At 39.9% G+C, this 17,062-nt stretch overlaps 1 protein-coding gene across 1 annotated transcript in view; it reads right to left on the bottom strand.

The window, feature by feature from the left end:
• rasgrp3 (RAS guanyl releasing protein 3 (calcium and DAG-regulated)) overlaps window positions 1-17,062 on the bottom strand; it is a 45,408-nt gene that overhangs the window by 17,294 nt on the left and 11,052 nt on the right. Inside the window, exons 2-6 of the mRNA XM_074645694.1 lie at window positions 4,529-4,667; window positions 3,454-3,556; window positions 3,181-3,243; window positions 2,030-2,161; window positions 1,488-1,635 (exon numbers count right to left, since the gene is read on the bottom strand). Of these exons, the coding sequence (XP_074501795.1) occupies window positions 1,488-1,635; window positions 2,030-2,161; window positions 3,181-3,243; window positions 3,454-3,556; window positions 4,529-4,598 (516 nt within the window). The 5' untranslated portion in view covers window positions 4,599-4,667. The remainder of the gene's footprint in view (window positions 1-1,487; window positions 1,636-2,029; window positions 2,162-3,180; window positions 3,244-3,453; window positions 3,557-4,528; window positions 4,668-17,062) is intronic.

The raw sequence follows: 17,062 nt of genomic DNA, 5'->3' as shown, positions 1-17,062 counted from the left end.
TTCTTATAAATTCAACTTTTAAGAGGAATAATGTCTGTTTCTTCTTTTAGATATAGTCTTGCTTTAAATGGTTGCATGCGTCACAATGTCTGCCTCAGTAGTTTTCATTTTACTCAGTCTGGCCCTCTGTCCCGGTCTCCAGCCACTTCCCCAAGCCCCTGCAATGCATTGCCATTCTACATCCATCCACTAGATGCCCTAAGATTTCCCACATGTCCCAGTCCCCTGACTCTCTCATTCACCTGCTCACCTGTTTCCAATTTCCCTCATCAGCCCTGCAACCGGCCCATTTCCACTCATTCTTTGCCAGATTGTATAGATCATTTTGGGTGAAATTCCTGCGTTTGGCCTTACATTCAGCACAACCTCCTCTCAACACAGTCTTTTTTACTCTTTTTTTAATATGTCGCCTGACTCGCAGAAGCCCTGAAGGTAATTTAAAATGATGAGACATGAATATAATTTATACATAGATATACATAAACGGCATAGAAGTGTTTTATGTTTATAAATGGGCGTTGAGTAATACTCGTCTTTGGGCATGGAGTGGACATCACAGCGTGGCCATCCGATCACATTTCACAACCGAATAATTGTCAATCAAATGTTGCCACATGCATTCACTTTTCATAGCAATAATATGATCAATATTTACTATTGTAAGAGAGGGTCTGACTGGACATTAGTGGACGTGGAAAGAACGTCACCATCTGGCGTCCACCTCATAACCACGTCGCAGCTTTGTGGTTAGACTGGGACCATTTTGGCCAGGGACACGTCACCATCCAATCTACTGTATGTTTGATCATGCGGTCCTCTTTCAAGCAGTTCATTGCTGTCCTACGATAAAGGTTACACTTTTTTCCTCTAATCCACATATAACATATTCTAGAATTGATTTCATTTTACTATCTAAAGTATGTACAGTACATAGCCTGTAGCAAGAAGCAGTATTGGTAACATCCATACATCAGATCACGCCCTGATTACAATAGAGATTTCCACTACTTATTCCTATAAACACAGACAGTCCTGGCAGTGTAATAGGTCAATATTATCAGATACTGATTTTTGCTATATGGCAAACATTTAACTTTTGCAATTCTTAGAAATAAATGATAAATGGGGAAACTGATCCATCAAACTTATGGGAAACTATGGAAGACTATTTTACGTTGGCAAAACAAAGTCTCTCCTGCTTTCCTGACCACGGTCTGAAAGCTGAAGCTGGAATAGTTAAACAACATGTTTGAAATGAGTCCGTGTGCACTTAAGTTTGTGTGATTTATTACTGTAACTGACTGGAGATTAGTAAGATTCATGTCTATTTTTCACATATTAATGTTGCAGGCCTGTTGTTCTGCATTGCTTTGTTCAGATTTTACTTAAGGTAAGTCATGATGGTTATATTCATTAGTCGCAGAAAGACTGAGCTGACCCTTGAAAAAAAATCTTTTGGAAACAAACAGAGCTGTTTGAAGATATACCGATATCCTCCGTATGGACTTGAACTCCAGGAAGGTGAGATGCTCGGCCAGCTCCATAGGTTCCAGGTGGTCAAACAGCAGCGAGGCCTTGCCTTTCTTAGCCTGCTTCTTGCGCTGGGTCAACTTACGCATCCAGTCATATGACGGACTACAAGGAGGACAATTTATAAACAATAAGCACAATCAATCTAGAATAAAATATGACACAGCGATATGAATATAAATAACTTGTAGCTAACAGACTAAAAGCTGCAGAATCACCAGTATGGTCCTTTAAGGTTTTAGGTAGTTTGAGCTATGTCTATGTAGGTTTTCTGTCCTATGTATCCTTAGAGATGTTTTACCACTCAATCATGAATGTTTGTCATTCACATATTTTAGGACCAGGACTTTGGTTTAGGGTTAAGATTGGAATTGGGATTAGTTTTACTTTAGGGTGGGGACTAAATTGTTGGCACAATTAATATCTTACCCATGTATCTGGTAACACTGATCAGGTCAATAGTTTCTACAAGTGTATCTGTATGCTCTTGGCGTCTTACATGGTGGAGATGTCGAGGAGCTTGAAATGCTTCTCACAGCCGAGCTGAGCAGCCACATCTCTGAACTCCTCTGTTATCCTGATCAGACCCATGTCCAGGTTGAACTCTGCAGGGAATGTCACAATCCAGTACCTGAACACACACATAGACATTTCAGCAGCAAATATTTTGACACTAAAAACATGGTGACATGATGAAGCTGAAGCCACAACGGAAAACATCTAATTTTAGCTCCAAAGAACTTTCCACTGCACCAGACGATGACCCTTGTGACCTTATGACATGTGACACGTGTGATGTCTCTGTATTGTAGTGGTACGGTGCAGGAAGATCCCTAGAGTTTATGTCACATTTCCAACTTTGAATTGTTGGATGTCCACACCCTTTGTGACTTGGCTCTAGGGCAGTGTTGTCCTTTTCTTAAAAGCCTAACCAGGGACAAGGTCTGCAAATTTGCTACAGCTAGAAGTCATATATACCTTGCATCGGTTGCACTTTAATTAAGTGTAACAATGCCTACATGTATTGTCCCTGTCAAATAAATTAATAAATAAATAAAAACACAAGGTTAAAAAATAGGCTCAATTTCCATTATGAAATTTAACAAGACATGGGCAATGAGCAATGTGGGGACAAAATCTAACTGTGGCCTCCAATATTCATGTGTGTAACCTTGAAACTGACAAACTGTACGCTCTGGGTTAATAACTGCAGTAAATAAAGTGTGACAATTAACTATAAAACAAGGAATCTCTGCCTTGGCATATCAGGAGAAAAGTTCATCCGATCTACTTCACACTTGGCAACAAACACAGGACTTCCAACCAGGAGACTGGTGTTAGTGTCCCGTGTGAAACTAAAAGTAACGTTGACTTATTTTGTCACGACAGTCAGGTGACTCCTCGGTATCGTCAGCCCCGGGACCCACGTGAGTTGTAAGTCAGTGAAGTTAACGCCAATCACGACCGTTTTCTAACCCTACCAAGTTTCCTAACCCTACCAAGCAATTGACCCAAACAGGCACACACTCTCAACGGCCATGCTCCGCACGTTGAAAAGAGGTTAAGGTAACCATGATTTTTCAGTGAAATCCAGAATAAAGAGTGTTAATGTGTTGCAATGGATAGATAAATGTATATGTAGCACCTTACCTCATTAAATAACAAATCTTCAGCCTGGTTCCCTGGCAGTTGTCAGCTTTACAGTCACGGTATGTGGGGTTCAGTTAAGGACTTTTTCAAATATTTGACAAACTAATACAATACAATTGGCCCTGAATGGGATAAGTGGTAACAGATAATAGATGGATGGGTTGCTTTACAGTAGTATATATCTTCAGCAAGCTGACAATTACCACTAGTATTTGAACATATTGTTAAAGCTGTAGTTCCTACAGCATACAGGCTTACTGCCAGATGGGATATATCATCAGTAGTTTTCCCGCCAGTTCTGAGGATGTAATGTACCAGCGATGCATCAGCAGCAGGCTGCGAGGAAGCAGGTTGGCCTGCAGCTCCCCATTGTCATCTATGAAGAGAAGTGAATCACAAAATGTCATCAAACTTAAACTTTAGGTAACAGGCACCATGTTAATGTTCATGTGGGAGGCCTAATCATGTTGTTTTCTTACTTGTCTTAAAGGATAATGCTGGTAATATTCTATATTTGTATTGTCAACAAATCTCATGAAATCAACAATGAATTGATATTAATTAATTCATATTAAGTATAGTATGTGTATCAAAAGCCTGATATATATCATTCCTCTGTACAAACAGCTCCATTTTTGTCCCAAAAAAAAATCATATCAATGAGCCACACTGTTGCAGTGGGCGACATGTTCCTTCATTACCATGAACACACAAACTGTAGTTAATTTTGCCCCAAATACTCACTAGAACACCAAATGTGGATTAATCTGCAGATAAAACTTGTCATGTTTGCTATAAGAGAGACCAGCTCTTTTAGAAAAATTGACGTCCTCAGGAGGAATCAATGGGCTTGGGCTGAGAGCTACAGGCAGGGTAGCGAAGTCAGGAAGTATTTAAAGATGGACTAACACATTGTTGGTGTTGCTCTTTTCATAGGATTTTAGAATAATGCCAGCCTTATTATAAAAGTGAATACGCATGTGTGGGATGTGGGATAAAAACTGAGCTGTGAGCCCCCATGCACCTCCGTGTTTCACAACTTTGTTTGGTTATAAGTTGATTAAATGTAAATTTCTTTAAAAATATGCAGCATGTAAGCACAATATTAAATGAATTATTACAGGTATTAATAGTAGATTTTGACCCAGGGCCCCTCTACAAGACAGGGCCTCAAGATGAGGCACAAATGTAAAGGTCGCCATGAATCCCCTTCCATATCTGTTCATATTAATAATTGAATCAAGTTACCACAAACTAATTGCCACACAGTTACCCTTGAGCCTTTGGGGTCCCTGCTTTGTCAGATAGTTAATCCAGCCTTGGTTGCAATATATTCAAATTCACTTACCAAATGCATGAATGCATTCATTTACGAGAGCATCAAGAGATGCTGCCTTTCCCAATGTGGATGATCCCATGGTGCCAAACTGGAGGAAGGACAGAGGTCAACACTTCCTGCTCACTGCTCTGGACCAATCAGGGTTTTCCTGGGAGCAGGAGAGAGACAGTTTTCAGTATAAGAGTCTTTATATAATAGAAAAAAATTAATTGTGCTAGTTTTGTGATCATGTAAAGGCAAAATTGCCCATGTATTGTTTGTAATTATCAAATAGCTTTAAGTAGACACTTGTTGATAGGCATGTGTCCATTATGTAAATCAATTTGGCTTCAAAGCTTCCTTTATAAACAGGCAAAGGAAGCAGTCCTCAGCAATATGTTTTACATGCATGCACACCAAAGATATTGAAGGCTTCACCAAGAAGGGGGTCTGAAGCTAAATCAGTTGAAACCAAATGTCCACCAAAGCAGAAAAAGTATAAGGAAGACGCAAGAGCCTGTCTGTGCCAGCAATGTACAGGCAATTTCACATACACAGGTGTCATACTGTATGTAAAACTTGTGCCATTCCTATTAACAAAATAACATTGTTTTACAAAGTTAGGAGCAGTATTCACACTATAAACATAGATAACTTGCAGAAACATGTCCAAACTATGGATGAAGAAGCCTTTTTTTCCCACCAATTTCAACATCATTATGTCCGTCCCCCGTATAGGACACCTTTCATCTCTTTCTTTCTTATTTTCACTGATACTTTTGGTACCCTCTATGTGATGTGACAATTAAATAAATCTTACATCTGATCATACTTCTAATCCAAATCCATTTCAGAGAACATACTCTGTTGTGCCTTTCTTTCAGGCTGTCCCTAGCAGAGACAAAGTGTCTGTTAGACGTGACCCTTCTACTCACGTCCATGATGTTTCTATCAACAACAGGGATATTTTGACCCATGACATGACATTTTTATCCAAAATAATGCTGTTTATATCTGCAGATTGCATGTTATATGCTTGGTCATGATATTTTTACCCATGACAGTAATCTTTCTATAATCCATAGTGACATTTGTACAGATGCCAGGGATGTTTGTAATCACAACAATGATAATTCTACTACAGCAACAACAAAGAAATGTCTATATGCATGAGGACATTTTTTACATAATTTATCAAAATTACCAATAATAATCAAAACTAAAAATTGCAACACCGATGGGTGTTTCTTGCCTGACCAACTTGGACTTGTCCATGTCCAAGTCATGTTGAATACATATTTATAATTCTCTCTTGAAATCATGCTACCATTTGAGATTAAAGCAGCATCAATAGATCTTTTTTTTAACATTAGCATTCATTTAAGGTCACGTACAGGTCAAGATTGGTCTACATTTCACTTCCTCTTCCTGTTTGGCAGTTATCCAATCTGTGAAACTGAAACTGCTGTAAAACCAACATTATTCTCTATTCTATTATTTCTCTCTCTCTCTCTCTCTCTCTCTCTCTCTCTCTCTCTCTCTCTCTCTCTCTATGTGTATATATATATTCAAATGACATTTTATTTTTAAAAATCTGTTTTTATTTAGCTCATTGAAGTTCAGATTTTAACAAGGCTAAGCGACTCTGTAGCTACTTCTGTACAGCAACGCTCTGAGCTAAATGCTAACATCAGCATGTTAACATGCAAAGAATGATCATGCTAAACTTTTTGTTAATGGCCCTAACCAGCTGTTGTAGGTCGTTAAGATGATGTCCCGGTGATGACGTCCTGGAAATGACATCTAAATCATCCCAATATCAGCTGTGATCTGGCCTAGTCCTGAATGTCCATGACGTAATCTGGCTTGCTGGGACACGGTCAATGCGTGAGACTTTATCAAACACATCCCAAAAACACCTTTCCTTTGTCGTTTAGCTCAGACATGGATAAGTGTCAACGGGCAACAAGCTGGCTGACGTTACTGTCTGTTCCAGCAACATCTAACAGTGCATCAAACTCCAGAACAAAACTATTGCCCACCTTTCTTCTGAAACAACCCCCCTGCCAACCCGTGTGAACCCCACCCTGGTCAACCCCATTTCCTCTTCTTAAAAGGCTCGACTACTCAGAGGCTTCATCAGGACCAGGACGGCACTTTATAGGCTAACTCAAAACAAAAATAGTGGGCGAAGCTGTCCTCGCTTGAACCAGAACTCATTCTGGTCCGCCATCTTGAAGACTGTCTCAAAGATCTTATTTCTGCTCTACTTTGCTCCGGTGTTCGTAGCAAACTGTTGCTATTTATGTATTTGCACCCGACCTGGGCACACTGTATGTAAACTGTATATGAACTATATGTATATTTTTCCTAAACCTAACCAAATGGCAACTGAAAACTGAAAATGATAATAAAAAAATAAATAAATAAAATAATACTACTACCACTGATTTCTTCTGCCAGAAAAGCAGAAAGCCATTCAGCTAACTAACTATTGTTAAATTAAGTAGCATATGCAACTTGGTCGAATGTAAATAGCTGGCTAGCTGCAATATGATTATTCTCACCCGGGTGCAAATAGACACTCCGTAATAGTAAAATCAGAGAGAGTAGGAGAGTGAGCAAGAAACTATTTTTACATCATTTATCTTCTAACCCCCAAAAGGCACAACTAGACCACATTGTCAACCATCATACCAAATGTGAAGTTCCTAAGTTAAATAGTTTCCGAGTTCTGCTTCGGAAACAAAAGTGGAAAGGATGTCTCATTTCTCTAAAAACATATTTCCTCGTTTCCTCTCTCCTTGCAAGTGAGGGAAACGTGGATGCAATTAAGAGACTTGGGATGTACCCATTGACAATCAGCAACAGACTGGGGAGAGGGGGCTGGTATCTGTACTGACTTGTGATTGGGAAATGAGACAGGTGATTAGGAGGATGTGGGAGTCAGGAAAGTCTGAGGTTATCTGATGGACAGGTGGACAATGGTAATAAAGCTTAATAGAGATGCAGGGGCTTGGGAAAGTGGTAACACAGATGGAAGGAGGGACACAGAGGCAGAATGGGCAGAAATAAACACTGAGGAAGTCATTGAGACAAGTAAACTGGCATAGAATATAATCTGTGGGTTATTTCTAATGACAACACATGACTGCACAAATGACAACATTCATGTTGTACATACCATCCTTTAAAATTGTTTTTCATTGTGTATCCACTTAAATACCAGGTTTAAATTAAATGGGGTCTATTTCAGTCTCCCGACACACATGCACACACGCCATCTCTAAATATATATTTCAGAGTAGGACATGACATTTTAAAACAGTTTTCAGTGTGTAATGTTTTTGACAATGCTGTGCAGATGCAAGATTTCAACAAATAATTCATAATTTATGAATTAATCCTGAGTACCTGAGTACTAACTGAGTACCAGTGCTTTCATATGCTCCTATTACAGTAAGCGGTGTTTTCTGTCTCCAATTGTTACATGAGGCACTTTTTAAAACACAATATTGTTCTTAAATGAGTCTTTGCTGGAACAGGATTAATTCTAGTCTATAGTCGCCATAAGAAGTCTAAAACTCAGACATTTCAAGGTGGTCTCACACTTGATTTAATCCTGTGGGTTTTTTTGAGGTGCAGTGTTGGAATATCTATCGGCAGCCAACCTCATTATTCAGGCAGCTGAATGAGGATTAGCAGTGCATTGTGGGAGCTCTGGGGGTTTGGACCTTGTTAATGGCTCAGTATGTAATCAGCTGCCGTCACCTTGGCGAGGCAAAAAAGACGTCACCGGCCAAAATGTAATTTATTCTGTGTCAACATCAGCAATCAGTGTTAGTATGTTTGTGTGTACACAGTTGAATGAATGAAGACACTGTTCCTCGACTATAAATGGATAAGATCTTAAAAGGGACAATGCTTACATGTGGTTATACCTAATGCGTCTGGTGATTTCAGTACTATCATCACCCGAAAGTTCTTATTCATAAATAATAGAGCACTCTGAAGTATCCTTTGACTTATGAATGATTCTAACATATTTATTTATGAGAATGCAGTAACCTGATATAAGCCCATCTCAGCGAGCTGTGGCCGTTTGAAAGGCTCCATGTATAGGATTTGAAAATGTCTGACTGTCTGACCTTGTTCACCAAATGACCGATTTAAAGCTGTGTTTACGTGGAACAAGCTGTAAACACAAAATGTATATATTTATATATCATTATAACGTTTTTATGGCAAACATGTTAGCAAATTAGCAATTACTTATTTACACTTCCAGCACATATAGAGCAACATTATCATTCATTTGGAGTTGTGCTTCTGGCCACTTGATGAACGTAAGGTGTAGTCAATCTCCTGTTAGCTCTATTTTGATCTTAACCAACTCATGAGGGAAATATCTGTCTACTCAGCTGTTAAATGCTCCACTATGTTGACCAGCTATAGTCTCTAACTATGCTTGTCTGCTGTTTGCTGCTGGACAGGTGGTGTTCAGTAGGTTTCAGAGCCATTCGGCTAGCTAACTATTGAGCTATTCACTGAAAATAGCAGCACGCTGCTGCTGGAAATGAGCTTGATGAGAGTGGGGAGAGTGAACCAAAACAGTGGAAGGTTCAACATTCATTTATTGTCATTGTACAACACAGGGTTGCACAACCAAATGCAGTTGCTACACAACTGCTTCACAAGAAAGATAAAATAAAAACAGTAGGGCAATGCTGTGGTGCATTTTTTGAATTTGGATCTGGAGAACTGTAAACAGCAGCAACAAAAACACTGGTGAATTCTCTGGGCAGATAATTTGGCCGACATCAGGGAAACATTGTCCATTTAGGCCATACAACCAAAATTATGAGCTGAAAGACTCTAGAATAGCTTTATAGTGCTCCTCAGTTGCTCTTCCTCAGGTTTCTTCCATTTTTTTCCCCATTAAAAATAATTTTTTAGGGAGTTTTTCCTTATCCTCTGCAAGGGTTGTAAAGCACAGACGGTGTTGTAAAGCCCTCTGACTGAGGAGAACTGCAGAGTTGGTGGTAATTCTCTGTGGGTTCAACACTACCTGCGACCCCTTTCACATCACACATAGTCAATTGAACCATTGCAAAATGATAAAAATGCCACTTTTAAAAACAAAAGAATACTCTTGACGAAGGTCTTGAGCAGTGGGCATCCTCCCGGTCTGTGAACCCAATAATGAAGTGCCTTAAACTTGCATTCTTTCTAATAGCCAGCAGGGGGCGACTCCTCTGGTTGCAAAAAGAAGTCTTATTGTATAGAAGTCTATGAGAAAATGAGCCTACTTCTCTCTTGATTTATTACCTCAGTAAACATTGTAACAATGAGTTTATGGTCACAATCGCTAGTTTCAAGTCTTCTTCAATACAGCATGATGTTCATTTAGTAAATTATGATCCCATTTAGAGTCAAACGGACCATAAAGCAGGATATGCTTAAGAGTGGGGCTACCTTGTGATTGACAGGTTGCTACCACGCTCCGGTCTGGGAGTTGTCTGTGATTTCGTCTTACAACTTAAACCCTTTCACAGTGTGTTTTCAGTTTATCAAAGTAAATTGTAACACTTTGGTCACCTAAAAATGTCTTAATCAGTATTCGGTTGTACTTCGGGAGTACTACTCCATCCACTGGTGTCTGTTCTGGTTAAAAAAAGCCAAGATGGCGACAGCCATAAACCAAGATGGCGAAGGCCAAAATGCCGACCTCAAGATTTCAAAACCGTATAGTCAACAAACCAATGGGTGACGTCACAGTGACTATGTCCACAGTCTAGAGGGACCGAAACGTTAGTGTTGTCAATAAGTTGTGATGCTGAGCAAGAGTAGTGTGTGGGATCTTCTTTTCTCAACAAAACCTTTTGCCACTTAGAAAAGCACATACTCTTGAGTTCACCCCATGGTGCACTGCACAATCCAAACAATACCATGTCAGTGTTCTCCACTGTCTTTGCTGACACTGTCATGGTGTTTGAAACAGCGAGTCGGATGAGAGTCCTTTCATCTGGATCAGCAAACCAATAATAAATGACTTTGTCATTGTACAATATGATCATTGACTGGTGCAGTTTTTTTATAACATGAACCATGACCTATGTCTTGTTAAAGCTCCACCCTGTCATGTTCTCAGCTTCACAGGACAGCCAATCATCGTACATAAGCTGTGCTGTCTTGAATAGTGTCGACATACAGCTGGCTAACCAAAATAGAAATCAAAAGGACTGGTGCTGACATACTTGCCAGGGCAACAAATAAAACGGTTTCTGTTGCACAGTCACACCCCTTTGAATGATGCCTCTCTGTGTTTACTCACAAACTGTGGTGGAAGAAGTACTCAGATCCTTTGAGCAGTACATCAATGTAAAGAACTCCAAGTTAAAGTCCTGCACTCAAGTAAAAGTACCTGTCATCAGCAAAATGTACTAAAGAACTTGTTATGGTGGAATAATAGCCTTTGTCAATGTTATTATATGTTTGTATAGATTACTATTTATGATGCATTAAGCAGTATTTTAATGTTGTAGCTGGTCGAGGTGGAGCTATTTCTAACTACTTAATATACTGTTAGGTAGTTTTATGTAAAGCAATACATCATATCGACAGAAGATTTAATCAGCAACTATTCTCAGAATCTGTTTTTTTTTATTTTTTAAGCAGTGGTGCTGACCTCCTGTTCCAGCTTTGCCTATGTGAAGAATTCCTGCTTTTCTTTCTTTCATATCGTTGTGTGTTCACATGGACATGATGATTTATGAATAAGACCTTCTCCCATTTATGAGAAACCCGAATATGCTAGCTGGAGTTCTCTGAAAGAAACTGCACACTGTTGTATTTATACACCTTATTCCAGTTATTGAATGCCAACGGCTATCTGCGCAGGCGTGGCTTCAGCCAAGTGATGTGACAGAAATCCAAACAATGACGGCATCGAAAGCATCTCAGTTCTAAAGCAATAAAGAAACATTTTGAATTCTGTCTTTGGGTAACGAAAGAGGCTGCATATTTTCATCCAATACTCCCCTGTCCTACATAGTAGTAGTGACATTGACTGGCTGACAGTGGTTAAAGTTATAAGAGTAGCGTCTCTGCTTTCAGGAACAGCTCAGTGTGTAGTGTGTGGTTGAGAGAGAGAGAGAGAGATAGAGAGAGAGAAAGAGAGAAACGGTGGATGTGCTCAGAGCAGACAGCTGTTGGCGATCGGAGCAGAGAAGAAATTAGAAGTTAAGTTGTCAAGTGGTAGTAGGGTGGATGTGGCTGAGAGGTAAAGCCAGTTGTCCACCAATCGGAAGGTCAGTGATTCAATCCCTGGCTCTTCTGGTCACATGGCACCATAACTCCTTTTATTATTTCAAGCAAATATGTATATCTTTGTATTGCCTATAATGGTCTAATGATGCCAATTGTAGTTGTGCACTTGTGCTTCATCTTAAATTTAAATAATTCATCATTATGATTATTATGATGATGATCATAATTGGGGTGCCTCCTCCGGCACTTGGTGCCCTACGCACAGCGCGTGGTGGTGAGGGCAGCGGTCCTGGGTGTGTGAATGAGTATTTAGATCAGATCCTGATGGTCAGGTTGGCTCCTTGTATGGCAGCCTCTGCCATAAGTGTATGAATGTGTGTGTGAATGGGTGAATGCTGACACGTAATGCAAAGCAGTTTTGAGTGGTCGGATGACTCGAAAGGCGCTGTATAAATGCAAGTCCATTTACCATTTAGTAAATGTCGCTGTAGAATCTGTTTAATTAGAAATAATGGATTTATTCTAAAGAAGAGAGAACAATTATTTTATAAATAATACTGAGATTCGGTAATGGTTTATTTCAACCAATTACTCTTTTATATTTTGGTCTTCCTCTTGGCTCTCTCTCTCTCTCTCTCTCTCTATATATATATATATATATATATATATATATATATATATATATGTGTGTGTGTGTGTACTGTATTACTACTGTAATAATACTGTATTCTGTTGACATGCTGTCTCCCCTTAAAGACCCCCTGTACCCCCCTAAAAAAGACACAAATGGGTTCAAAGACCAAGTCAGAAACAGATACCTCAAAATTGAACAGTAGTTGAGAAAATGTACTTTCCACTACTGCTCACAAACATCATAAAAAATGCAAAACGCTTTCATTATGGCAGAACTATTCTATATCGGGACATATCGGGCTGAGACAATAGCCGTGTTTCCATTCATACATGTGTTTATTCACATTTTGAAGTATTGATTCAGAAAAGCTGTAAGGAAAGTTGATGAGCTAAACAGGATATGGAAATAAACTCTGACGTAGCAAACATTTAACTCTGATGACGTCTTATAGGATATTCCCATAACATGTGAATACTTGTCTTCGTCTCCGGACAACATGAAACGTGGCCAACACTGCTGACCTGATAGAACAATTAAAACTTGGAAATTAAATCCTGAATATCTCTCTCCATTTTTTTCTCGTAGATGGTAAGATGGCCAAGGTGGCTTGTTTTTGTTTCTGATTCGCAACCTCTACTTTTCCTACTCTGTTTACTAGCGGATTACAAGCCTATTGCACCAAGTTCTGACCAAACTACATTTAGTCAACTAATTTCTTAAAAAGTCAAAAACACCTTTTTCAAATATAAAACGGCGCCTTCGTTGGATTATTTACTTTTAACGGTCTGCTTTTGACTCTATATTCTTGTTTCTTCTTGTGTGATGTTTAAATTCTACATGGCAGCTGCAAAGTCAGAAAAGGAGAAAGACATGACCATGATTTAGATATACAGTTATGACAGTGTTAGAAACCTTGTGGGAAGTTACTGGCTTTGACCACTGTCTGGCTTGCCTGTGACAAATTCCATCACAACAATCAATAAGTTCACTTTATTGCTGACGATAGATGGTACATAGTACAACCATTAGCAATTACAAGGTTGTTACTGTAAGACAGCTGATGTATTATGTATGTCCTGTGTCCTGACACCAGGGAATAGCTAGAAGATTTTGCAGAATACTCTCTGAACATACTGTAGGCCTATATAAACAGTGTTGCCAGGCTACTGTGAGAATAATTACAGAAGGCCAGCTGCTAATTAGCAAAGTGGGAAACCTAGCAAGCAGCGCGATGATATGGACAGTGAAAATGCCATGGCTGTCTGTACTGTTAAGAGTGCCGGAAGTGACATAGCTGGCTGACTCAAAATGCGAAAGTGAGTGTGCATATAGCCTATTGTCTTGACTAAAGCAAATAACTAAAATGTAACTATACTTTTTTATACAGCCTAAAACTAAATCTGGTGCAACACTAACTCAAGTTAGAAGTCAATTTCACTTCACTTTAAAGGGACTGTTTGTAACTTCTTACACTTACACGCTTATAAATCTTTGCCCGTCGGTGTCCCATGCGTGCTCGCGTGTGGCTACGCTGTTCCAACACAAACTACACGGAAGCACCAAAACCGCAAAGTTATATCTAGTGAAGCCCGTCTTGCAAAACAGTGTTGTCTATTCCTGCTTCTGCCCCCTGACGTTGTCAGAAGACACAGGGGAGACCGTAGCTTTGGTCTCCATGGCCGGAGTCTCTGCTGTAGGCCTACTCTGCTCCTCTGCCTGCCTGCTTGCCTTCACTCACACTCCGCACTCGTTCTCACGCGCTATCTTGCTCCACCTCTCACGTGCATGCGCGCACATTACACACTGCAGAAGAGTTAGTTTAGCTCTGAGAATATCTAGTGAATGTACAGTGGATGTTTATGCAGATATAAATGCAGCAGCTCCTCCAGACCAACAGAGGTTTCCCGTGTCGTTTCCTGCTGCTGAGTGAATAGACAGGGATCCGGAGCGAGTAACTTTATCGTCTCCGACCAAAACTCCGGTGTCTCCCCCCCTGTTCCTTCTGACCATGGTCGGGAGACTGAAGCAGAAAAACACAGCATCAGCATTGATTCATGGAGAGACCTTCGTCTGGTCAGCTAACATTACTGCCAAGCAGGTGAAATATAGAGTGATATTGTGGTTTTAGCTGACGTGTGTCACCTCACTGCGTTGATCAATGCTCGTTCATGTCTATGTAGAGCAAGCACAAGCGCGAGCAACAGGACACTGACTTTCGTTGACTTAACGGCCACAGGTGTCGCTGTTAAGAAGCAATTTCTGATTCTTACATAAAGTCCCTTTAAGTAACAACACATGTAAATACAAATTTGGGAACAGATAAATATAGCTAACAACCAATAATTTGGCTAGTCACTTTTTGTCATCATATCATAACACCTACTGGTTAGATTGAAGAGGGAGATCCAAAATTTCCACTTGTCATAGACAATAAGTATTGGTCGAGGTCTCTCAAACTGGATTTCCATTTCATTTGTCGTGGAAGTTTATGGTCCTGAGCGGATACTGTACATCCTAAAAATATTACCATATATTCTGTATGTGAAATAATAGCATCAAAAATATAAAAACCAGCCTATGATATATGAATGAATTATTCCCTGTTCTTCGTTTAGAATCAAATGCTGGTTTTAAGGTTTTTATAATCATAGGAAAACTTTCAACCCTACTCTCACTTGGGGAACTTTTGGATATCATGGGGTAACTTGGTAACATGGGTAACTAATTGTTTTGTACATCAGAAGGACATAGTAAATTTGACCTGTTTGCCTTTGCTCTACTGCAGAGACAGTAGTTTCCCTTTATAAGTTGCTATAAATTCCAATGGTGCGAGCCATGTGCAGCATGCTCACAGACTTTGTTTGTAGAGAGTTCAACATTTCTTAACCAACTTTCAATTCTGTCTCTCCATTCTGGGACTACCCCAGAAGGTACTGGGACAGGGAATGGGTCCCTGTTTTAGACAGACACGCTCACATTCACACCGACGGGTAATTTAAAGTCCTCAAACCCTGCATGACTTTCATGTGTGGGAGGAAACCAGAGCCCCAACAGGAAACCCACGCAGATACTCCTCACAGAAAGACCCCCCAGCCAGACAATATTTTCATAATTTCACAATAGACTACAACAGCAGCGCTTGCCTGTTCCTGTCACACATTTAAATCTCGTGAAATTTCTTGAGTAAATAGCTGACTCACTGTTGAAGCTTGTTCTTGGGAGAGGACTCATTTGTTGGTCTTGATCTTGACTCAATCTCAACTGTGCTTGGTGTTGGACTTGTCTTGGACATGACATAAGAGCTCTCTGAAGTGAGTGTGATTTAAATGTCACTGACACATCAAATATTAAGCAAATGCATTAATAAAAGTAAAATGAGTACGAAAATAAAGCAAGAACACTTCATGTTGCTTTGCTACTGACAGTGTGACGCATAGATGCCTCACAAACAACAAACAGGCCATTCTGAAACTTCTCTTTTACTTTGTCTGTGTGGACATCACGCTGCTTTCACGGTGCGTAAAACATTAATGCGTTATATGTCAATTGCTACGGGATACACACACTGACACATTCTTATGTTTTTCTTCCTTTTGATTTAACAGCTCGGCTGTGCATGTTACAGTCAGCTGTGCCCTTTAGCATGACTTGTGCTTTTCTGCCTCCACAATGGGTCACTGTGTCTCTGCCTCTGGTTTGCGGATGCGTCATTGTGTGTTTTATGCATAGTCCAGTGACATAGGCTGCTTGTAGGTGCACTCACAGACACATATTCGGACAGAAAGTATAATACCAATGCAGAGACATACACCGGCACACACACACACACACACACACACACACACACACACACACACACACACACACACAGTACACTGTTCTTGAAAGCCCTGCCAAACATTAAGATCTGTTGAATGTTCACAAAATACCAACTTAACAAAGTTAGACAGAGACACAACTATAATATAATGCCATCTTTGACTTCTACTTCTTGCTTCAGCCCAACACTGACAGCTTTAACTACACAAAATGAAGCCATAGCTGAAAAACGACTTGCTAAAACTGTAAACTGTCATTTTGTCCATTCGTCTTGAAAGGCGACAATCAGCCCTTAAATGTTGTTCTTGCTAACACAGAAACTAGCAGTTATAAATATCACATATATTTCACAAGCAGTCAAATCTTACCCCCTGAACAGCAGCGTAACAGTAACCATCCAGGCTAAAGATCAGACCCTTAACTGAGATATCTGTAACTGCTGCTGGATGCTGCAGTCTGCTACTGGCTGTCAAGCAGAGAGACTCCCATGGTGGAGCTTATACTACGCTACAGTCCTCCTCTGTTGGTAAACACAGCAGCCTGGAGCAGCAGCAGTCCTGCCATGTGACCTTACCCCCCCCCCACACACACACACACACACACATCAGGTTTATTACATTTCTGAGAACCTTCCACTGATTACACTTCACCCTCGCCGTAATCTTAACTACGTGCTTGAATCCTAACTTGCACACTTTTAGAAGAGGAACAAATTATTATTGATTAAAGTAGAAGTGAGAAATATGCTCCTAAAGACCCAAGCAGTTAGTTCATAATTTTGATTATGTATGAATATGTCAAAGTCAATGCGATAATAATGCGCATAAAATGTTAATTAATTT

This window comes from Sebastes fasciatus, chromosome 9, assembly GCF_043250625.1.
Source record: "Sebastes fasciatus isolate fSebFas1 chromosome 9, fSebFas1.pri, whole genome shotgun sequence".
In the NCBI taxonomy this organism is placed as follows: Eukaryota; Metazoa; Chordata; class Actinopteri; order Perciformes; family Sebastidae; genus Sebastes; species Sebastes fasciatus.
Note: the sequence above shows the minus strand (reverse complement) of the source record. Positions and strands in the feature narration are given on the sequence as shown.